The following is a 25,139-nucleotide window of genomic DNA, read 5'->3' on the forward strand; positions in this document are numbered from 1 at the left end:
GGAGTGAGTTTGAAATCATCCCCAAGTTCTAGGTCCTCTTGTCCTCTTGTGAGAAGTTGTGCTGGACAACTTCCGGACTTTCAGTGAAGATTCTTTTAGAACCTTACAGTTGGCCATGATGGTACTGTGGAGGTTGGCTTTGATGCATTGTCAGATACATGTATCAAAACCAGAAGAGTAGGTGTGGCTCAAGAAGTGCTATCGAAGGGTGTACAGCAAAGTAATTGTGAACTAATTGCAAACACAATTTGCAATTGGAGAAAGTTGTGGACTCTGTCACCACAACTTTCTTCAATCATGTTTCAAGAGCGACTCGTGCTTCCTTTTTTTAAAAAAAGTGCTTTTTGGCATAATTGCATATAACACTAGCTAAACATTACATTAACAGGACTAGTACATCTTGAAAAACAGCCATTTAGTCAATAACAAGATTGATCAATGACTTGAGAGTGAACAGAAAAATCTATTTCAAATCCAAGCGTTTTAGCTATTCAACCCCCTTTTTTTTGAAACATTTTTTAATTCATCTTTAGGCTTTTAGCCCACCTGCAGGAAAGCAATGGACCTCTATTATCCTTCCACAAAGGAGAGAGACTTGAGAGTCATTAGTCTCAAGAAACTTCTTGCGTACTCCTGTGTAAGGAAAGCTGGCCAAGTTGGTGTTCAGAGCTAGAGTAAACCTGTTTGATTTATGTCTTGACAGCCTGGTATCCAATACATTGCTTGGAGGCTGCCAAACCTGAAAAGGATTGAACATAATCAGATACGTTGGTGTTTTAGAGTCCACTAAGACTGAGTTGAAAAATGTCTTGGAAGCCTTTGATCCCAAGACAATACTTAGCTGGGGGCCTCCAAACCCATAAAGGGATTGAACATTATTTGAGAGTGTATAGGTTAGGTGTCTTGAGTCTGTTGACTGATTTCTGAAAGATGTCTTGAAGACCTATGGATCCAAGACAGCACTTGGAGGTCTTTGAACCCTTGAAGGGATTGAACATACTTCCGATAACATTTTAGGGAGATTCTTAGATATCCATCTGCTTAAGTCATTTCCATACTCTGTTTTGTGGCCGCCCTCTTAGGAGTTTTGTCCTGTGTGTAGGAGTGAAAATGAGTAAAACAATTAGTTTTGAGGATGAAATCAGCTAAAAGTGGAAAGGCTTAGGAGAATCCAACAGTTTACTGGTGTTGTTCCAGTCTACTTTGATTTCTTCTTTGTGGAGTTGAGATTGCAAGAGTCTACGGGCTCTCTTATAACTGCTATAGCATAATCGAAAATGGTCAGTAGTTTCTGTTAACCTGCAATGCGGACAAAGAGGTGAGTATGAAATCATTCTGTTAAATAAGTCAGCGTTCAGGGGGCTATGTCTTGCCCTCAGCTGAACAATCGCCGCGGCTCCTCATTTTTCCATACTTAGCAATCCTTTTGAGATGTCTTTGGCTTTAGTTGTGAAGCTGTTCTTCCCTGGCTTCAAAATTTTGTGTTCAATATTGAATTGTTTGTTTGTTTATTTTTTGATACTACCAAGGCTTGATGGTATTGAAACTGCTTTGTTTTTATTCTCCGCTGCCTGTTTTGCTAACTCGTCAGCTTTTTCATTTAGTTCTATACCTGTGTGACCTGGGGTCCAGTAGAAACAGATGCTGGTAGTAGTTGGGAGACATCTTAAGTTAGCTCTGATCTTGATCACAAGATGTTGTCCCAATGTCTGTCTTGGGGCATTGTGAATCAGTCTAGCACTCCTTGATTGTCACTAAAGATAGCCACCCTATTAAGTATTGGTCTTTGTCTTCTAAACAATTTGATTGCTGATTCCGTGGCCTGTAAGATGCCTAGTAATTCTGCTTCATGATTTGAGAAATTTTCTTTGAATCTAATTGACATCATTCTATTTGTTGATTTGGTTACCGCCGAGGCACCTCCTCCTTCTCTGCTTACTGAACCCTCTGTGAATATTTTTGTAATTAACTATTCTAGTCTAGTCAATATGTATATTTTAGAACAGACTAATACTTTTCTCGTTGCGCTAAACCCCTGACCTCATTTCTAACCGACTTACCATATAACTAACAACAGACCAGACAAGATGGCTTGGTATAGATGGATAATGAAATAAGGAACAAATCAGGTTCTAACATATTGCTAAGTCTAATTACCAGAGATCCAAGGGAAAAGAAAGAAAATCAAAAAGTTACAAACCACGAATAAACGAAAGAAGAAATTTAAAAGAAAGAAAGAAGAAATTTAAAAGAAAGAAAGAACTAGAAAAGAAAAAAGAGAAAGTCAACTGAAGTTAATTATATCTTGTTACAAATCCAAAACGAAGAACTCCGAGGGAAAATCTCAGATCTACAAAAGCTTATTAATCATCAAAGTCATATCAAACCTTAATTCAATTCAATCTTAAACCTCGTTAACCCCGGTGAACTAATCCATCACGCCGGACTTTATTTTACCCAAGAGTCCACCGTCAGGACAAGAAGATTTGTTCGAAGACGCGAAGGAGGTAGAGATGTCTGAAATCAATTTACAAGATCTAATGAATAAGTTGGAAGAGATGAATAATAGACTCAATGAAGAGAGTAGGTTGAGACAAGAAGCTGAAAGAAAGTGGATGGACTTACAGAAGAGCATCAAACAGAATAATGTGAATCAGGCTAGAAACGTACAGTTACCAATGGAAACTCAGTCGACGGCTTCGACCTTGATTCCTAATCCTACGCCTGCTGTAACTCCGGCTGTCATCCCGGTTGCTCATGTGAAACCTCCTAAGATCGCAACTCCGAACAAGTTTGACGGAGCGAAGGGCCAAAAGGCCGAAGTTTTCGTCAATCAGATAAGTCTCTACATGCAAATGAATGCCGCCGCCTTTGTCAACGAGCAAGCCCAGGTGGCTTTTTCACTGTCGTATATGGATGGAAAGGCTTTGGGGTCAATCTTTAACAGATCAGCTCTTAGATTCTGAAAAAATGTGTCTCGTTACTTGGAAGAAGTTCATCGAGTCATTCAAAGCCACGTTTTTTGACACCGAACGAGTTGCGAAAGGCGAAAGAGAGATCAGAGCCTTACGTCAAACAAAGTCAGTTTTGGATTATTGGATCAAATTCTCGGAGCTTTCTTTGATTGTCAAGTGGCCCGAGTCAGTTTTAGTATCACAATTTAAACAAGGTCTAAAAGGTGAAATCAGGGTTCATATGGTCAGGGATGTGTTTGATGAAGTTGAGGAGATGGCACGGTTAGCAATTAAGATCGATAACGAAGTTAACGAACGAAACCAAGAAAGTACCCACCAGACAAGATCCAATGCGACAACAACTGCAACATCGACCACTCTCGATCCCGACGCAATGGATTGCTCCGCGTACAGGCTGAACATCTCTAACGATGAATATAAGAGGAGGGGGATGTCAGGAGCTTGTTATAGCTGTGGTAAAAGCAATCATTTTATTGGAGAATGCCCTGAAAGAAAGAAAGGAAGCGGGAGAGGAAATTGGAGAGGAAGAGGTGGAAATCGATTTAGACATAGATTTGCGGAGGTTGATGGAGTGAAAGAAGAGGAGAAATTAGAAGGAAGAAGTGAAGATTCAAAAAATGGAGGAGCTCGGGAGTGCTAGTTGTGCCTCACCCGAGCTGGAATGACTTAACAGTAGATTGTAGTGATATCAATGCTTTAGAAATGAAAGACACAAGAATTATAAGTGATATCACCCTTTTTGATGTTAAGAAAGCCACAACAATGAGAGCAAGAGCACTGATAGACAGTGGTGCTACTCATGAAGCCATAAGTGAAAAGTTTATTTCCAAGAATCAATTGAACATTGAGCCATTACCACAGAAACGCAGTGTCACTGGCTTCAATGGACACGAAACCCAAATCACTCACTCAGGAGATTTCATAGTCAACTCGATGGATGAAAGTAAACCACCGACAACTTTCATAGTGACCGAGCTGAGGGACCGATACGATGTCATATTGGGAATGCCTTGGATCAAGTTGAACCACCGAGACGTCGACTGGACCAACAGCCAATTGAAGAATGTTTCAACATGTATTGCAGTTGTCAAAACGACTTCGTCAGAACCGAAAACAACCTCAAAAGCCCAAGGAATGGAGCCCAAGAGGCACGCTAGGATTCTTGACGAGGGGGTGGAGTTACATAGCTCATTAACACCCCCGCAATGTGAGTGTGTTAATGCTAAAGAAAAATCACCAACCAAAACAGCTGGCAAGCCATCTTCCTTCCTAGAACTTTCAACAGATAACGATGTAAACCCAAAAGAGGAAAGCCAAACTGCGACTGTGAACAACACAGTTATGTCCAAGCCGGAAAGAACCTCGGAGACCCACTTGGAGTTGGAGCCTACGAGGTAAGCTAGGCAAAGCGACATGGGGGTAGAGACTGATAAAGACTCGAGTATACCCCCGCAGAGTACGTGTATAGTTGATTCTCCCGTATCAGTTAAAGAACAGACTAGCAAGCGTGGTTTTCTCCTAAAACAGACATCATCTATCACACGCCTTCAGTCGAGATTACCACGAACCAACAAAGTCCTGGATCAGCTACGCAAATCACAACGACCTACACCCGCAATGATAGATGCTGTGAAAGCGTCGTGGAATGTATCGTCAAAATTAGCTGCAGAGCAAGCTAAGGATGTACCGGCCAAATCAGCTACCGAACTAGTGCCAAAATGTTATCATGAATATCTTCACATGTTTGAAAAAGTCAATTTGAATGTTCTACCGCCACACAGACCCTACGACTTTCGAGTGGATCTAATACCTGGAGCTACGCCTCAAGCAGGAAAAGTAATCCCTTTATCGCCGAAAGAAAGTGAAGTGCTGAATGAAATGTTGGAGAAAGGACTTCAAAATGGAACTATTAGAAGAACAACGTCTCCATGGGCTGCTCCTGTGCTCTTCACAGGAAAGAAGGACGGCAACTTGCGGCCATGCTTTGATTATAGGAAGTTGAATGTGGTAACAATCAAGAACAGATATCCTCTGCCGCTTACAATGGAGCTGATAGACAGTCTGTTAAATGCCGATCAATTCACTTCTTTAGACATGAGGAATGGTTACAACAATTTAAGAGTAAGAAATGGAGATGAGGCAAAGCTGGCTTTCATTTGCAAGGCAGGCCAATTCGAACCTCTGACGATGCCCTTTGGACCAACGGGAGCTCCCGGATTTTTTCAATATTTTATTCAAGATATTCTCAGAACTCATATTGGCCGTGATGTTGCAGCGTATCAAGATGACATATTGATATACACCGGACCAGGAGTTGATCATGAAGCTGTGGTGAAGGAAGTACTCGATATATTGAAGGAACAAAATGTTTGGTTGAAGCCTGAAAAGTGTAAATTTTCAATGAAAGAAATATTGTACTTAGGCTTAATTATCTCAAAAAATCAAATCCGGATGGATGAAAGCAAGGTCAAAGCTGTGAAGGATTGGCCAATACCACGTAATGTAACTGAAGTACAAACATTCCTGGGCTTTTTGAATTTCTACAGGAGGTTCATTGATCAATTTTCGAAGATTGCTAGACCGTTACATGAATTATCACAGAAAGCGGTTGAATTTGAATGGAATGATGAACGCAATAGAGCCTTTGAACATCTGAAAACCGCCTTTACGACAGCACCGGTATTGAAGATAGCGGACCCGTTTCGACCTTTCATACTTGAGTGCGACTGCTCAGACTATGCATTAGGGGCAGTGCTATCTCAAGTATCAGAAGAGGACAATCTACTTCACCCCGTTGCGTACTTATCAAGATCATTAATACAGGCCGAGCGGAATTATGAGATTTTCGATAAGGAGCTCTTAGCAGTAGTAGCGTCTTTTAAGGAGTGGCGTCAGTACCTTGAAGGGAACCCAAACAGGCTCAATGTTATCGTTTACACAGATCACAAGAACTTAGAGTTGCTGATGACAACGAAAGAGCTCACGAGAAGACAGGCAAGATGGGCGGAAATCTTAGGTAGCTTTGATTTCGAAATCAGGTTCCGACCTGGGCGACAATCAACCAAACCGGATGCTTTATCAAGAAGGCCTGATTTTATTCCTCAGAAGGGCGAGAAATTGTCCTTTGGTAAATTACTCAAACCCGAAAATCTGCCCAGTGATGCATTCATTGACACCTTAGAAGTCATGGAAGACTGGTTCGAGAATGAAATTGAATTCATGGAAGAGGAAGTCAATGAGGAGAAGGAGGAAGACGAAACCCAACAGACGAATATAATGACTGATATTGATATATTGAGATTGATTAAGGAAAAGTCAAAGCTCGACAAGAAAGTTCAAGAAATCATAAGTCTTTGCGCCGATTTGCCAACATCGAAACTAACAAAGGATTACCGAGTTGAAAATCAAATGTTATATTTTAAGAACAAGGTAGTAGTTCCGCAAGACATAGAACTAAAACTACAGATTTTACGGTCGAGACATGATAGCAAACTGGCAGGACATCCAGGTAGAATGCGCACACTAGCTTTAATCAGAAGATCGTTTCATTGGCCTTCGATGAAGAAATTCGTGAACCAGTACGTGGATGGTTGTGAATCATGTCAACGGGTGAAAGCTCGCACAGAGAAACCCTTCGGAAGCTTAGAACCTCTTCCGATCCCAGAAGGACCATGGCTACACATCTGTTACGACTTAATCACGGACCTACCAACATCAAAAGGATTCGACAGTATATTAACTGTAGTTGATCGTTTGACAAAAATGGCTCATTTCGTTGCTTGCAAGAAGAATATGAATTCAAGCGAATTAGCGGACTTGATGGTAAGAGAGGTTTGGAGGCTACATGGCACTCCCCGTACAATCACTTCAGATAGAGGAAACATTGTTATCTCAAGAATCACGAAGGATTTCAACAAGAGATTAGGAATTAAAACCCAATCTTCGACGGCGTACCACCCGCAAACGGATGGTCAAACCGAAATCACCAATAAGGCGGTCGAGCAATACATACGGCACTTTGCATCATACAAACAAGATGATTGGTACGAACTACTGCCTTTAGCAGAGTTTTTGTATAACAACAACCAGCATGTGGCGATAGGGGTTTCGCCTTTTAAGGCCAATTATGGATTTGATGTGAATTTTACTGACATACCTGCCAGTGAGCAATGTCTTCCCTTCGTCGAACAGCATATAGAACAAATCAAGACGGTCCAACGAGAACTAAGAGATTCAATGGCGTTGACTCAAGAAACGATGAAAACGCAGCATGACTCAAAAGTTAGAGAGACTCCGGTGTGGAAAACGGGAGAAAGGGTATGGTTAAGCAGCAAACACATGTCGACTACACGTCCTACAGCTAAGTTTTCACATCGTTGGCTGGGACCTTTCACAATTACGGCAAGAGTGTCAAACAATGCTTACAAACTCATTCTACCCAAGTCAATGGATAGGATTCACCCGGTTTTTCATGTTAACCTGTTAAGAAAGTTTGAAGGCAGCACAATACCTGGACAACGAAAAACTCCGCCACCTCCAATAGTCATAGAAGAAAATGAAGAATTCAAAATTAATGAAGTTCTTGATAAAAGGATGAAAGGAAAGAAAATTGAATACCTCATCAGTTGGAAAGGTTATGGATCAGAATACGATACGTGGGAACCAGAAGAAGGACTTGAAAATGCGCAAGACATGGTAAATGAATTTAACAAAAAATACCCACAAGCTGAATCAAGGTATAAAAGGACACGGAGAAAGAAGTGAGGGTGAGGCTTTTTCCCACAGGATTTTTTAATGCCAACCCGTGGAAAGATGCTGACCTGCAAGAGGGGGTTGAGACATAAAAGGGGGAGTGGTGTTATGATCTGACTCTTACAAGGCTTATATACTTAACCTCATATGCTTGTACTGAACTGGGTTGTCTTTAGTCTATTCCTCACGCTAGTAGACTGTTCCCTCACTTAGCAATTCATCTAGCTATTCAGATCACCCTTGAAGCCTCTCTTGCATCTCTAAGCTCATCAGGTTCTAACAATATTTTTGTAATTAACTATTCTAGTCTAGTCAATATGTATATTTTAGAACAGACTAATACTTTTCTCGTTGCGCTAAACCCCTGACCTCATTTCTAACCAACTTACCATATAACTAACAATAGACCAGACAAGATGGCTTGGTATAGATGGATAATGAAATAAGGAACAAATGGACTTTTTGTAGCGTGAATGATTGTGTGACTATTGTAGGCCCTGTAAGACTCTTGTGCTGTATAAATAGTGCCTGCTGTAGCCTTGTATTTGTTTTCCTCACTCACTCATATTTTGCTACTGTTCTCAATTCGTCCATCACCTTCTTATTCTTCCATCAACTTCTACATCTCTAGGTGTGTCCTCAGCTTTGTTGTTGATTTAAATCCAACATAAGCATATACTTATCAGCAGCGCTTTAGACCTTTTTGGTTTTTACTACTTTTGCCCTTAACAGATTGAGGAGCATATGAGAAATATCACTAGTGAGTTCTGACTTTCTTCTTCTTCCACTTGTTTAGCAGCTAAGTCTTTCATTTCTTCTTTCAACTTATCCATGTTTAAAAGTTGGCCTAAGTTTGCGGTCCACGGTACTAGGGAGTGTGCAAAGATTGTTTCCATTTTCTCTTTAGCTATCAGTTGGATTAGAAAAATTAAGGATGTCTTGAACTCCCCTGTCCCCCACAAAAACGTACCTTGCCCCGAGGCAACCCGAGTGCTTTCTGAGGTGCCCTCGGGTCAGAACAAGGCTTGGCCTTTCTCGAGGCTGGCCCGGCTCGCACCTGTCCGGGCCGCAGCCTCGTGTACACCTGGCACCACACGATGCATACATATGTATGTACAGTATTGGAGATCACGTGATTTTCCCCCAATCTGAAATCGAAATTCCCCGGGGAAAATCAGTTTATCTCTGTAGTGTGATGAAAGTCGCTGACCCAATCTGGCTTGAAGTCACCATCATCACCTTACTCCCTGAAAGAGGCGCACGATCGCTAGCTAAGATACAATCAAGTTGAACTTCAAATCTAACATCCTTCATTATCTGTTAGTGATCTTGATTTCTTTGAAGGCAGTCATTATGCAATTGTCAGATAGCTAACATCTTGATCATGATTTCGAATCACTTTCTGAACCAAAACCCATTGGGCTCTTTGCCACCTGGTATCACACTGGGTTTGATTTCGGTTACCGCTCAGACCATGGCGGGCGGTGACCTACAACCGGGTTCGAAAGATGCCTTCGCACTGAATACTCCAATGTAAGTTTACTTATCATCCAGTGTGCCACAATTTGATTGCTGATCTTTTGTCCATCTCGTCTCCAGACCATCTATGCCTGGCACGCCAGGAGGAACCATGGGACACCATACGCCCAACGTTCAATCTATCCGACGTCATACTGCTGGTCATCGTGGTCCACTTCAGAAGATTTTGGTGGCAAACAGAGGTGTCAGTGGAATGCTCTTATCTCGAGCCAAATTCCCGCCAAGTGTGATTGGAGCTGATCGAAGGTTTGATCATCACAGGAAATTGCATGTCGTGTCTTTAGAACGGCCCACGAACTTGCCATGCACACTGTTGCTATCTATTCCCATGAAGACCGAATGAGTGCTCATCGCCACAAGGTCAAAACTATTGATGACCTCTCTCTTGTTTGATAAACACAAAAGACTCAATGCGTTTTAATTCCTCTCAGGCCGATGAAGCTTACATGGTCGGAAAAGGTCTCACCCCGGTTGGTGCTTACCTTGCACAGGACGATATCATTAAATTAGCCCTCGAACATGGTGTAGACATGATTCACCCTGGGTGGGTGTTTCCTTGCTTTTCATAAATCTATAACCAGAGTCTGACTGTCTTACCTCGATTCAGATACGGGTTCTTGGCTGAAAATGCCGAATTCGCCAAAAAGGTAGAAGAGGCTGGATTGGCTTTCATTGGTCCACAACCCGAGGTAATCGACGGGCTGGGTGACAAGGTGAAAGCTAGGACTCTTGGTGATTCGATTTCCCTATCCCATCTTTGAATTCACTGAGATAAAATGGATAGCATCGCTTAATCCGCCCTACTCTTTGTTGATTAGCCATGAAGTGCGGTGTTCCAGTCGTACCTGGGACTGAAGGCGCGATTGCTAGCTATGACTTGGCAGATGCCTTCATCAAGGAGCATGGATTTCCCGTCATCATCAAGGCAGCCATGGGGGGTGGAGGACGAGGTATGCGGGTGGTACGTGCCGCAGAAGAATTCAAGGAATCTTTCGAGCGAGCTGTTTCAGAAGCGAAGGCGGCGTTCGGAGATGGGACGGTCTTTATTGAGCGTTTCCTAGACAAACCTCGTCATATCGAAGTACAACTCTTAGGGGATAGCGCTGGAAATGTGATCCATCTTTTCGAACGTGATTGCTCGGTTCAACGTCGTCACCAAAAGGTCGTTGAGCTTGCTCCTGCTTCGGAGTTGACCGACGAAGTGCGCTCGAAGATTTTGGAGGATGCGAAGAAGTTAGCATCAGCTGTGAATTACCGTAACGCGGGGACTGCCGAGTTCCTTGTCGATCAACAGGGTCGTCACCATTTCATCGAGATTAACCCTCGTATTCAAGTGGAGCATACTATCACCGAAGAAATCACTGGAATCGATATTGTTGCAGCTCAAATCCAAATTGCAGCTGGTGCTACCCTTGCCGATTTAGGTCTCACTCAAGATGTGATTACGAAGCGTGGATATGCTATTCAGTGCCGTGTGACCACTGAAGACCCAGCGGCAGGTTTCCAACCAGACACCGGCAAGATCGAAGTCTACCGCTCAGCCGGAGGTAACGGTGTCCGACTGGATGCTTCCTCCGGTTTCGCGGGGGCTCAAATCACCCCTCACTATGATAGTTTATTAACCAAAGTCACAGTTCGAGGTGCTACTTTTGAGATTGCTCGTAGAAAAATGTTGAGAGCTTTGGTCGAGTTCCGAATCCGAGGTGTGAAGACCAACATTCCGTTCTTGTTCAGGGTCTTATCACATGAGACCTTTGTAGCGTGTCAAACGTGGACAACGGTCAGTGTTGAATAATCTTATCTTCAAACCCACTGGGCTTGTATACTGACCCTCACTTTTTGCTCTTTCAATTGATTAAGTTCATTGATGATACACCAGCATTGTTCCACTTGATCAGCAGTCAAAACCGAGCTCAAAAGCTTCTCGGGTATCTCGGTGACCTTGTCGTTAACGGAAGTAGCATCAAGGGCCAACAAGGTGAACCTGGATTGAAGGAAGAAATTGTCATCCCACAGTTTGCCCACCGAACCGATCCCGAAAAACCTCTCGATGTGACTCAGCCAAGTCAATTTGGCTGGAGAGAAATCCTCAAGACTCAAGGTCCTGCTGCATTTGCCAAGGCAGTGCGTGATTACAAAGGATGTCTGATCATGGACACCACTTGGCGAGACGCTCATCAATCTCTTCTAGCTACCCGTCTTCGAACCATCGATATTCTCAACATTGCTCGTGAAACTAGTCATGCTCTAGCCAACGCTTACTCGCTTGAATGTTGGGGAGGTGCAACTTTCGACGTAGCAATGCGATTCCTCTATGAAGATCCATGGGAACGACTTCGAAAGATTCGTAAACTAGTACCTAACATTCCTCTCCAAGCTTTGATAAGAGGAGCGAACGCGGTGGGTTATACTTCTTACCCGGACAATGCCATCTACGAGTTTTCGAAAAAGGCTGTCGAGAATGGACTAGATATCTTTAGAGTCTTTGATTCTTTGAATTATCTTGACAATATGAAACTCGGTATTGATGCTGCCAAACGAGCTGGAGGAGTGGTTGAAGCTACAATTTGTTACACGGGAGATGTAGCTGATCCAAAGAAGACAAAATACACTTTAGATTATTATATGAAATTTGCAGCTGAATTGGTTGCTGAGGGTATTCACGTGCTTGCGATCAAGGATATGGCAGGCTTATTGACCCCTCGAGCTGCAAAGATGTTCGTACAATTTCCTTGAAGTGCAGGTACCTTGAGAAGGCTGATTCGGTTTGATTCTCCACAAATCGTTAGTCTGATTGGTAACTTGCGAGAAAAATACCCAGATTTACCTATCCACGTTCACTCTCACGATACTGCCGGGATCTCCCTGGCGACGATGCTGCAATGCGCTGAATCAGGTGCCGATGTCGTTGATTGTGCAATCGACAGCATGTCTGGAATGACCTCCCAATGTGCTATGGGCGCTTTGTGCGCTGCGCTTGAGCAAAACGGTCTCGGGACTGGAATCTGCTACGACGACGTCCAAGCTTTGAATGTATGTGTTCCAAGTTTAAAATTCAAATTCTTGAACCTGTTCACTGATAAAAGGGGACCTGTCTCGACAGCTCTACTGGTCTCAATGCCGAATGCTTTACAGCTGTTTCGATGCTAACGTAAAAGCTAGTGACTCGGGTGTTTATGAGTTGAGTATCTGATCTGGGTAAAGCTGATCTTATGCGAAACTTACAACGCTTCCTCTATGTGATTGTAGGCATGAGATGCCCGGTGGGCAATACACTAACCTCATGTTCCAAAGCCAACAACTTGGTCTTGGTACACAATGGGCTGCGGTGAAGAAAGCTTATGTACGCGGTTTCCTGCTCGATCACGCCATTGCCTCGCTGACTTGGCTATCTCACTTCCGGTTGCTCATAGATTGAAGCCAATCAACTATGTGGTGATATTGTAAAGGTAACCCCTTCATCAAAAGTTGTGGGAGACTTTGCTCAGTTCTTGGTGTCCAACAAGCTCTCTAAGGCTGATGTCGAAGCACGAGCCGATAAACTTGACTTCCCTAACTCGGTGGTTGAATTTTTCCAAGGATATCTCGGTCAACCTGTGGGTGGATTCCCAGAGCCGCTACGTAGTCAAATCATTCGTGATAAACCTAGAATTGAGGGTCGTCCGGGTATCAGTATGGCACCATATAATTTCGATAAGACCAGAAAGGATCTTCAAGAGAAATTTGGAAAGAGTATTACCTCAACGGTTCGTTGTCTTTTTCAGACCTGGTGATGAAATCCAATTTCTGCAAATGCCGATTGACTTTTTGGCACCTTTTATAGGACGTTCTCTCTTATTGCATGTACCCCAAAGTGTATGAAGAATTTAAAGAATTTTTGACCAAGTACGGTGACTTGTCAATTCTACCTAGTGCGTACATTTTCAATTTGATTTGAAATTCTTAACGTGATGAAGCTGAGCTGACATGGAGATGATAAATACAGCAAGATACTTCTTAGCTAAACCTGAAGTGGGTGAAGAGCTACATATCTCGATCGAGCAAGGAAAGACTTTGATCGTGAAACTATTGGCTTCGGGGCCGGTCAAGTTCGTCCTTTTCGTGAAGTTGAACGCGAAGGGAACTTTGCTGACTTTTTACCACTTATTTCTCAATCTTGTGACTACAGCCCTGAGACTGGAGTAAGGGAAGTATTCTTTGAATTGAACGGTGAGACTCGAGCTGTACAAGTCGAAGATCGTAACGCGGCTGTAGAAGTGAGTTTTTTACCACCTTGCTCGTTTACTTCGCCAAGTGCTATCTCTGAGTAATTGATGATGATTGATGCTTTGAATTATCAGACGGCTCATCGGGAAAAAGCAACATCAGACCCAGGTTCAGTTGGATCACCAATGGCAGGTGTGGTTGTAGAGATTCGAGTTCAAGAAGGACACGAAGTGAAGGCTGGTGATCCAATTTGTATCATGTCAGCTATGAAGATGGAACAGAATGTTACAGCACCTGTGGGTGGTAAAGTTTCAAGAGTTGCCGTTGGACCTGGTGATAGTCTTGGATCTGGTGATTTGATTGTAGAGGTGAGCGTTTGTTGTGTTGAATATCTTGGCAAATCTCTTTCGGTTTCTATATCCTCAATTCTCTCGCAAGGTGTAGGTTTACTGATGATACTCTCTTATTCCTCTTTTGTGATGACATCGAAAACAGATCAAACATAGCTAGAATACGAATTCCGCTAGACCACAAAAATGTTAAAAAGCTTGATACCAAGAATTTGAATTGCTTATTATCATGAATACAAGACGAAGTATAACAGTACAAAGAAAGTAACTGCAAAATAGTTTGCAAGTATATCCAGAAAAAAATGTGTGCGATGTGAAATTATCAGATTTATCGATTGTAAAGTAGCACTTGAAGAAACAAGATGTGTTTTGTGAGAATTATAGTCAAGTTCTTTGTGTCATTTAAAATTTTCAACATCAATGTTGATGGCTTGAATGGCTCTGAGTGTTAAGATGTAGCTTGATAGCAACATTGGCAAAACCAGGTCGAAATAGTTTGTTCGTACTTCCAGGTAGTCGCTCATTTTTTATTTTGAAGCTCAGCAGGGGCGAGGTTGAAGTGGGGTTCATTTGAAGAAACATGAGCACAGCCCCTCACCTCCAAGTCATACCGCCACCGCTCCGCTCCGCAATCAGTTTTGGACCCCTTTGCAATGCGGAGCGCAAAGCTCTCAGTTGGGTTTTTTCTCTCAGAGTTGCGGAGCACTTTGAGCACCGTTTTTTGCTATGCCGCGCGCAATGTGGTGGTGGTTGCATTGTGCCCCTATATTCCAACATTGTGCGCTAAGGTCACAGAAAGATCTTCAAGTCACTTGCAGCAGGCATTTGGATTTTTTTGGATGAAAGAAATCCAATCTGCACCAGGAAAATACAGTTCACTCTGAAAGTGATATAATTTTGAGTTTTTGACTTCAAAAGTTAAATCTGGTGACGACAATTTTTTCACAAATCTGCCAATAAATCTTACAACGGCTGTAATTTTTGCGCTCAGGAACGCAAAGTTTACAATAAATCACACTAAGACAATGGGTGCTCTTATCAACTTGGTAAACATAATCATTGTTATACGTCATCACTCTTTACCACTTTACCTTTTGTAAAGCTGTTGGAGTTTGTAAAAGATCTTCTTACCTTCCACATAATATATCTTATATTTTGTGATTCATCCATTGTGTTAAAAACATCAATTTTCCTTCTCCTTTCCTTGAAAGCTTAGGTCAGTAACCCAATTACAGGAATTTTTTATACCGCCCATCCCTCCCTTGTTGACTTAAAGGAGTGGTTTTTCTATCTTAATTGTTAGCTTTAGTGACCACCCCTCAGGGCCTTGTTGGTTTCTTGTTGCAATTTTGAGTCAGAGCCCTTGGGCCGTCCTGTGTTATTTTAGCAGTCTTCAATCAACTCAGACCTGTCCCAAAGTCTACGCTGCCAATCCAATTTCATTGAAAGGTCTCATGGGCTGTGGCAACTCTGCCACAAATACGATACTGGTATTGTATTGACAATACTCAGCAAAGTAATGGGTCTACAATACTAAGGAATCCAAGCCTCAGTAACGTACCTGTACCCTCAATACAATACTCAGTAAAGTATTGCAATGGCAATACTGTGCCGCCCATTACCTAGTAGCGTATCTTGTCACAATACCAATCAGATACTGATACTGTATTGTAGTATCACACTCCCAGACACAAAAACACCAGAGATTGTATACTCAATACTTCCCTGGGCCCATTGTGGTATTGTACTTGGGGTGCAATACAATACTCAGTAAAGTAACACTATACACAATACTGCCAGGAGGATCAGGCAGTAACGTATTGTGGCTGTGATACTGATACTGACAATACGATACTAAAAAAAACTACAATACCGTTACAATACCAATACTGGTAAAGTAATTGTGGCAGCGTTGGCTGTGGTATAGGATGTGCTGGCTGCTATGATTTTGGAGGTCAGCTGTATACAGGTACAACACTAGCTGCACTGAAGTTGACTCTGAGAAAACCAATACCCAAGAAATTGAGAACAGAACCATTGCTTTTGATCCTGTATCTGTTTTCTCAAATCTCTGGCAAAACCAATAACAATAAAATTGCAGGGAAGATATTGATTTTCACATAGAATGATAATTTTTATCTTTTATTAAACAATCTTTCACTGCAAGGATATCATATTTCTCCATGTTAAAAAACGGTTGCATTTATGGAAAAATGGTTGACAAAAAATTGTTTCTGAAATTGTGGGCTCAGTTTTGCCGCAAGATTCTAAAAAAACTGGAGAGGAAGACAATGCTCATTGTCATGGGATGTTTCTTGAAGCATCTTACTCAGCTTAAACTCAGAAAGCAATTTCTGATTATTTTCTTGGTTTTTGGAAGCTCACAGGAGTTCAAAAAATCTGGAATTCTCAGGACAGATCAGGAATACTCTTTGCAATGTGCGCTGATTTTTTCCAATTTCTTGGTCCTTTTGTCTTGGATAGAGGAAAGGTATAAAATCAAGTTGTTGTTTGTTTGCCTTGGAAAATGCAAATGAATTTTGGGTCACAAATGCATTGATTTTTGACCTATTAATTGTCTTGGATGGTACTATTTGGCACCCGCTTGGATAATCCCCAAAGCCTGGTTCTCCAGGGCTTTACCTGCATCTTTTGTAGAAAACCCAAGCCCAGCTTGGCCAAATTACACCACAGCCACAGCTGATCTGGGCCCTAAACAAGTGAAACAGCCCTTTTATTCCATACCGGGCTATTGAATCACTGAACCTGGCATTTTGATCATGTAATCAGCTCTGAGTCAACATGTTTCACCCGCCAGGCATTCATTTTCCTTGTGTAAAATCTTGCTGAGCCTGTCATTTTGATTCTGATCAAAGTCTACATAACCTCACTGACTGGACAACCATCAAACCCCTAGATCCCAGAAATCTCACAATGGTAAGTGGCTTTCTTCTGCTCTGAAAAGTTTCTTACATCACCTATCCATCCGTCCCTTCTCTCCTCACAGATACCAGTGCTGACAGAACTTCCCCTGCCTCTCTTGCTGTCCTTTACATCTATCATAAGCAGTCTCTCAACACAATATCTGATTTGGAGTTTATGAAGGAGTATTAGATTCTGCTTCCTCAAAATGGAATCAGTCAAGTTAAAGCAAGAGTAGGTCATCTCTTTTCAATGATTTTGCTTGATTGACTGCATTCACAGCTGACATTGACAATCTATCTTCTTCTAATGATAAATTCTGAAGCTTTGACTGCCTCTCTTATTTATCCAGAGGACTTAATCAGGCAAATTGAGAAGACCATTGGGCCTGGCACTCCAACAGTACCTCATTCCAAAAATCTGCTTCAATCACAAGTGCAACATGGCCCCAGCTCTTTTTCTCAAGACTGACTGGAAATCAGATTCTCAGTCTTTTTTTGCAAAGACTCATCTTTGTTTGCTCAACATAGTCATCCTTTGCCAATCAAAAAACCTCAGCTCATTGAATCACAAAACCCATCAAACTCAAATCAAGGTCATCTATAATCCCCTCCAAAACTCTAAACCCCTCTGAACCTAGCAATTCTTTCTATGATTCTTTTTTTTTATTATGGACCATTGTTAGGTACATGAATAGGTGGAAATTAGAAACATTAAATGGTTTTGAAATCTTTTGATCAAAGATTAATCAGTAGGTCAAATATTTATAAAAATGCATTAAGATTAATTTGAACAAGTTTTTCCAACATTGGATTTATTCGGATGGTATACTGTAGGTACCAAACCAACTTTGAATCAGTTAAGTATCCAAATCCAATTAGCTAGTACATTTGAATAGTGCCCACCTTTACTATTACTTTATTCTGCTTATAATACAAATCATATTAAAGAAATATAGGATTGCCCTGAAGAAATTACAATTGAAATTTCTGGATTTTTGAACTTGAATTATAATTGGAGATCACCCTGTCTGTCAAACAAATTTGAGAGTTGTTTGTGTATATTAAGGTACGGATTCTTCAAGTACTGAACTTTCCAAAGTACATCCTTGTATTTGAGCCCTTTGAGCGGTGCTGGTGGCTTTGTTTGTTCACTCACTGGACAAGCAAACAGAGATCTGAACCCATTCACAGGGAGCAGCCCTGTTGAGCTCCAAACCAGGCTGCAAAAACACTGCTATCCAACGTCGGGGCTTCAGGTCTTAAAATGAGAGTCCAACATAGTACCATCCAATTGTCTCTAACAGATGGCCAGATAATGTTACATCCTTTGTTGTGTTGCAATTTTTTTGGGTGGTTTTGGAGCCTTGTACATCTGCAAGCAGCATTTATTAGTTTCAACAACTCACATGTGATGATTTACACGCTGAGCTGGGGAAATTGTCCCCAACTTATACTTTTTTTAGATTTTTTTTTCACCTTTGGAGGCTAAATTGTGTGAAAACGTATTGCATGCTTATGCATCATGCCAGGAAAATATTGAAAATTACCAAACTGGGTGCTTAGATTTTTTTACATCAGGATAAATCTTCCAACAAGAAGAGCACAGCACAATTTGACTTACCTGATTTTTACAGTTTTTTTGGACCAATATCACACACACCATTTGATCAATTCCTAGTTTCAATCATTTTTAACTATGGAGAAATACATTATCCTTGCAGTTTCTGTAACTCTTTGGAACAAAAATTTGTAAGAGTTTGCTATTTGACAGCTTTGGAATAAGCCAAGACACACTTTTTTACCTTTTTGATCAGTTATGACACTTGAAGTTGGCAACAATGCCGGCAAAACAAACAAAACAAGGGTCACATAACACTGCAAACATTATTCAACTTCCACAAGTGGGCAGGAAAAAATGATTGGGAGTATGATTTGTCATAAAATGATCTATCACTCCACATCTGAGCCATAACACCCACACTACATATGTGTAGCAGGCTCAGTCAATATGTGGTTATCATGTACATACAGTTCTGCTCAGGTATCTTCTCATCATGATAAGTTATCCATATGTAGTACATTCTGTAACTTTTTTTCAGATTGACAAAAGAATTCAAAAGATTGACTACATACACTGAATCAACATTTTGGTGTAATCTCATCAACTCAACTGTATGTAACACCCTTTCTGTTAGTAAGAAATAGCTTCAACAATATTGACTGAGCAGCTACAGAATTATAAGTAGTGAATTTTTGGGACAATTTTTTCAGAGTCAAAAAAGTTACATGTGGTATAACATGTGATTTATTTATTCTGATGGGCAAAAAACTGAGCAGACCTGTATGTACATGATGGACATGTATTTACTTAGCTTGCTGCACATACGTAGTGGGGGTGTTATGGCTCAGGTGTGCAGTATTGGATCCTTTTATAAAAAACTGTACTATTGATCATTTTCCTCTTCCAACTTGGGGAAGTTGGATGATGTTCACAGTGATAACTCACAGAATTCTTTGATATGGCCTTGGGAATCCAAACAAATAGTATCAGTTATTGGGTTTGACAAGTTTATCCGTTTTCTGACCAAAATCACTGCAAATGAAATTTCTTTTGTCCAAAAAGTATTGATTTTTTTAAAGTATTGCTTTCTGCACAAATCAATTTTCTCAGAGTCAACTGTATATATGGCTGCCATGAGTGGCTACCATGGAGTGGTAAATGGCCTGCAATTAGCTTCCCGGGGCTATTGAATTCAGATATCTCTCATTCTTGTTACATTAATCACCATTCTACTTGTTGGCTTTGAGCATATTTCACTCTCTGTATTTTATTGTTCTTTTTGTTCCATACCTTTTGAGATTTGTTGGAGCTAATCCAAATGTAATTGATGAGACTCACAATTTTATATGCTTGCTTAACCTATGTCTAGAGAAATCATTCACTATATAACAACTCTGTGTTTTTGATTTGTTTTTCTTCACTCAATGATAATCCTTTTGTCTTCTTATATGTGCCCATTCCCCTTTATCGCTGCTCAGTGCTCTTTAGCTGTAGCAACTTTATACATCACTAATGTGTGATTCTTACCAGGTGCCCATTTCTCTTTATCACTTCTTGATGATCTATAGCCATAGTGCTTTTATACATTACTAGTAGATGATTCCTAGCAGTCACTTACCACATCCAACTTTCCAATCAATTACTTGGAAATGTCAAATCACCATAAGACCTCTGAAGTCAAGGACATACCTTCGTTGGAGCATGATTGGCAACAATGGTCCCCTTTTATGCTTGCACATCTTGCGGAGTGGGACCTTAATGCCATTGTTGATGGCTGTGAAGCTCCACCTGCTAAAGACGCCAGGGAATCTCTCAAAGCCAACTATTAAATACTTTGGGCTTCCAGGGTCTTTTGAAGCTGATGGTGAGTTGATCTTAATTAAGTTATACTGATCAAATTGATTGACTTGTAATGTTTTGCACCTTACTGGATTCATAATTTTGGTTTCCTTGCAAATCTTAAGTAACTCAGAGTGCATTACCCACGAAAGTGTCTTTTCTTGAATATAGCTTTCCTGAGTGGTATGATGTTTCTTTCAGTGTTTAAGCCTTTTATATTGGGATTCCTTTCACTCTGGTAGTTGTTAACTTACCATGTGGATTCCCAAAATGTGGGCTCATATGTTTTGGAAAGAGATGATTTGGTTTTGATTTATGTTCCTAGCTGAGTCATCATTCCACTCGAGAGCAAAAGATAGGTCCCGGTCTGGGTGAGATTTTCGAAGATCTTTTTGCATATATGACCAAAAGCCAATACCTGGTGTGAGGATCATGCAATGGAAATTGCATTGATCATGGTGGTCTAATCACATTTTATGTACGCATTGGTCTCCATTGAAGATCCACCCAAAGAGACCAAACACAAGCGGTGCAAGGCCAGTAAAGGCATATGAGATGCCCATCTTGGTGACTTTCAATCTCTTTTGAAAAAACATATTTGCCACAAAAACTCCACATGAGCAATGAAACTCGTACAAACCATAAGATTGTTACTATTACACTTTACTTCTTACAGACTACTCAGACCCATTTGCCAATCATTAGTCCAATATCTATATCACACATCAATAAAGTTCCACAACACAATATCAATACATATCTACCCAATATCGACCACAACTACACAATCATCTAGAGAGACGTCTTCATTAAACGACTTACCCTGCAGCCAAGGTACCTCCATCCTTTCTATTTGTTTCATCGACCACAGTCCAGTCAGGTAAATTAAGTCCTGTCCTAAGTGGAAATAACCTGAGGGCGGATTCGATCCCTGTACCGTCTGTTCCCGATATCACAATCGCAGTCTTCTGGTCATATGTTGCGGATGGTTGGGTAGGGTTGGATACTTGAGGATGTGGGATTTGATAAAGAATACCTACAAGTTCAGGCACACATTGATCCCGAGAAAATTATTGGTAAATCAAAGCGACCCGTCTTAGCATTTACTTTCTTGTAAGCATAAACACACTGACGCCAAAAAAGTATGAAAGACACCACAAACCTTGTCCAGGTTTATCAAACTCATGACCAGCCACGCTGAATGAAGCTCGATTGTCAATTCCAGCCTTCCATTCGATTTCAACGCTTTGGCGGTCAACGTGCGGTGCAAAATAACAGTTATCTAGAGTATTCCCAATGATGATCAGGTTTCCATCGTCTTCACTTTGATCGAATAATGCTTCCCGATCAGATGATGTGATGGTCATCATACGGAAATAAACAAATAGCATGTGAGCCAGACGTTTCGCCACTGACTGCAGATGGCAGCGCGATTCTTTATTTTGGGTCCCGTATATGATTCTCATAGGGCCAGTAGAGTTTAGTATTTGGGTAAGTGGACGTAGTCGCTTTTCATGAGAGAAATTGTGCCAGGAAGACTGTTCTACTGATTTCCAGCGTTTTTCGTCAGATCTCATCATGATTAGTCGACTTGATGTATACTGGTTCAAATCTAGCTCTAGACCATCAATTGTGGCGCTCATCTGACCGTCTAACATCATCGACAAGACCTTCAAAGGTAATTGGAAAGCGCAAACGTTTGTCGTTTCAATTTTGAGGTCCCATTTGCTTTGATTCTGAACGCCTGTAACTTTGATCCTACCGAGTCTACAAGTGATGGGATCAAGCCGCACAAATCAGCAACAGTGGAAAGTATTCCTTGTGAATTTACTCTTCAGGTTAACTTACTTCCATCCTTGAAGTAACATCATGATTTTAAATCCTTGAAAACTTCCTGCCTCAATGGGGTCACTCACCGTGAGGGTGAATTCAAAAGGGCCTTTCCATCTTTCAAGCTCTTTATCACCTTTATGTATTGATGTTTGTTTGTCTAAAAAGTTCACCACACTGGGTGACTGGAACACATCCGCGAACCAATGTTTCTCATCCGGAACGCCTTCAAAGCTAAAAAAAGATTCAATGCAAATGAATGTGATAGCCATTCATTCAAAAAACTCACACTGTGAAGAATCCAGGTGATGTGCCAGACACAAAGTAATGTGGCACGAGCGATTTCAAAAATTGCTCACGTCACGTTTTTTTGGTTCGCGCCCCACGTATGCAAAAGACCATGCAGTATTTTGGAGTGATATACTGGTACATTATCATCTATCTCGCCATGCTTGATAAGCATCGGCGTATAGACCAAATTGGAAACATGCAGGTCGTTATCATAGATGGATTGGGCAAGAGACACGATGCCTCCCAAAAACGGATCTATGAGGTGTTTTGTTTGGTGTGACGTATAGGGTACGTAGTCTTGTATCTTGACACTATCAACATCGTTATAATCAGCATCTTTATATTCTTTTTGATTTCGTCGCATAGGTTGATCAAATCACTAACTAAGCGGCCGCTGGGATCACTGCCCGAACTCGATCTGGGTAACGACTAGCGAAGTACCAAGCTCCTATCAGAGACAGTCTAGCCAATCAGCTGGAATACTCGCATGTCGAAATTACAGATATAAGAGTATGAATGCTTCCTTGAAGAATCCCTCACCTTGACCGCCATTTGAATGTCCCAAGACAATCAGATCGCTCCCATCAGGCTTAAAGGCTGGTCCATCTTCATGTATCTGAGAACGCCAGATATCCCATACTTTGTCAACAAGACTGCTGATAGCATGCTCAACATTGCAGAGGCTTGGACCATGCCAATCCCAACCCCAAGATGTTCGACCAGTGGGAAATATGACCCATTCTTGCGCACGCTGTACAATCGAAGAGATCCAAAACTCATCGCTAGCTTCAACTCCCGCGCCATGCAAGGCTACTAACAGTGGGCGTTCGAGAGGTGGATACGAGAAATCCGGACCACCGGGGTCAGAACGTTGAGACACAAGAGTCGAAGATACAGGAGTGGATGGTGGAAGACAGATAGCATATTGAACAGATTTATCTGCGTCCAGAAATGTGAAGCGGAAAGTATCACGAGGAGATCTAGTAAGGAAGTCGAGTTCAGATCGGATTGGCGCATGATCCGATACATTGATGATAATCTCCATATTCGAAGGTGATTTGGGAGAAGTGAGGCTGTTAGGAAGTATCAGGCTTAGTGCAGAAATTTGGTTTGGTGCAAGCTTAGTTGGATTCAAAGCCAGTCCAATTGCTTCATATGAGGCATCGTCTTCTCCAGCCCATCGTCCGTACACTGAGGTGATCTTGTATGTCTCATTTGGATCCCAATTTCGGATAGTCAGACCTATTTGGCTTGAGGCCAACTTAAAAGAAGCTTGCATGCGGTTATTGACTAGTACATCGGGAACAAGATTGGGGCTTGAGTAAACTGACAGCATGCGCTGATTCTTCGGGGCGTGCCAGGGTTTCAAGTCTAATCTGAAGCTTGTGGCGGGATCTGATCTGTTGATTGAGAGCGGGTCTCCTCTAATTCTGATATCGTAGACAGACTTTACAATAATGGTGTATTCTCCGGTTAGACTGCGAGGCAGTGCCAATGTCTGGGTGAACGGATGAAGCTCATTGCTGTTTTTGATTATCATGAGGTCAGAGTACGAATACATATCACCTTGATACCATTCCAGATCATGAGGGTCCGAGTTTGAACAGATAGTCCACTCATACCCTTCAATTAGATTTCCAGTGATGAACATTGGCTGATCATTTCTTTCAGGCTTGATGGTCAATTTTGTTCGTAGATACGTTATATGCTGAAGACCTGCCCAACCAGAGGTGCTTCGGATATAGTCCCAACTGTTTAATGAGCAAGCATGTGTCAGGCGCACAAGTACAATAAATTAGGGCTTGAGGAAGACTATAACTGCTTCTCACCGAACATTTGGGTGATCAATGATCATTTTTTCGAAATCTGATCCTGATTTGAAAGTTTTCCACGTGGCGTGTCCACCATCGACGAGTGCTGAGGGAACTGACGAATCATCGTTCTCGAACCGCATATTTGTGAAAGACCCTGTGTCAGAAGCGTTTATTCGTTAACTCACTGTTCTGAATCTACAATCTTATTTCCACGAATGAGTGGCTTGCCAAAGTGCCTCAACGAGAATGGTGAGGGGCATATTGGCCATTCTCTCGTTCCTCTGGTTTCAGGTAATAAATCACGCGATCGTTAAAATGGTTCGATGATTTCAATGAGTCGCCAGCTTCCTTCAAATATCATGGCGGAAACTGATTCCGAGCGCTACAAATCAACTCACATTGGAAATGGACCTAATGCCTATATGTGCACCATAATTGAGCTTAGGATGCAGGTGCGGTTTATGAGATTTATCACCCCAAAGAGTATTACTAACTTCCCAGTTACCGTCCCATTCGATCGCCATGCCATTGGTACGCCTGTTTCATGAGAGTTTGGATAGTCTCAGTCTTTCATATTGAAGGCTCATAGAAGGTCTTCATCGACATCGTACTCACTTCAGCTGATCAATTTCAGGGATCAAAGGCCAGATCATCACGAAGACGTGGGCATGAACGGAAACCGTGGATGTTTTGGCCCAGCGTGGTCGATCTCAGACTGACACTATGAAGAACACGGACCGGATACTGACCGGATACATAGCCAGAGTTGAACAGTCAGATGAGCCTAATCAGTCAACACAGCAGAATTTGAAACCATGATTCTTTCGTATGCTCCTAGATCTGGTAGGAGAAAAAGTGGCAAAAACCAAAAAGGTCTAAAGCGCTGGTGATAAGTATATGCTTATGTTGGATTTAAATCAACAACAAAGCTGAGGACACACCTAAAGCGCTGGTGATAAGTATATGCTTATGTTGGATTTAAATCAACAACAAAGCTGAGGACACACCTGGAGATGTGGAATTTGATGGAAGAATAAGAAGGTGATGGACGAATTGAG

The 25,139-nt window shown here is 41.6% G+C and overlaps 2 protein-coding genes across 2 annotated transcripts; one reads left to right on the forward strand and one right to left on the reverse strand.

Annotated features, from left to right (window-relative positions):
* Positions 1-8,989: 8,989 nt before the first annotated feature.
* MELLADRAFT_43264 (uncharacterized protein) lies at positions 8,990-14,226 on the forward strand (the record flags this gene model as incomplete). The annotated part of the gene is made up of 17 exons (XM_007409447.1): positions 8,990-9,046; positions 9,199-9,260; positions 9,327-9,450; positions 9,528-9,626; positions 9,698-9,810; positions 9,874-9,998; positions 10,085-11,046; positions 11,127-11,983; positions 12,056-12,299; positions 12,370-12,446; positions 12,516-12,609; positions 12,680-13,012; positions 13,090-13,177; positions 13,252-13,354; positions 13,435-13,522; positions 13,607-13,840; positions 13,968-14,226. 16 exons carry the CDS (start codon positions 9,202-9,204, stop codon positions 13,980-13,982), a joined length of 3,615 nt encoding a protein of 1,204 aa, XP_007409509.1.
* A 6,669-nt stretch (positions 14,227-20,895) lies between these two features.
* On the reverse strand, positions 20,896-24,221 carry MELLADRAFT_85977 (uncharacterized protein; the record flags this gene model as incomplete). Its single annotated transcript, XM_007409584.1, has 9 exons — positions 20,896-20,926; positions 20,969-21,182; positions 21,309-21,485; positions 21,549-21,913; positions 21,995-22,210; positions 22,336-22,578; positions 22,652-22,715; positions 22,808-24,018; positions 24,097-24,221. 9 exons carry the CDS (start codon positions 24,219-24,221, stop codon positions 20,896-20,898), a joined length of 2,646 nt encoding a protein of 881 aa, XP_007409646.1.
* Positions 24,222-25,139: the final 918 nt, after the last annotated feature.

The sequence above is a fragment of the Melampsora larici-populina genome, assembly GCF_000204055.1.
Source record: "Melampsora larici-populina 98AG31 unplaced genomic scaffold MELLAscaffold_16, whole genome shotgun sequence".
NCBI classification, from domain to species: Eukaryota; Fungi; Basidiomycota; class Pucciniomycetes; order Pucciniales; family Melampsoraceae; genus Melampsora; species Melampsora laricis-populina.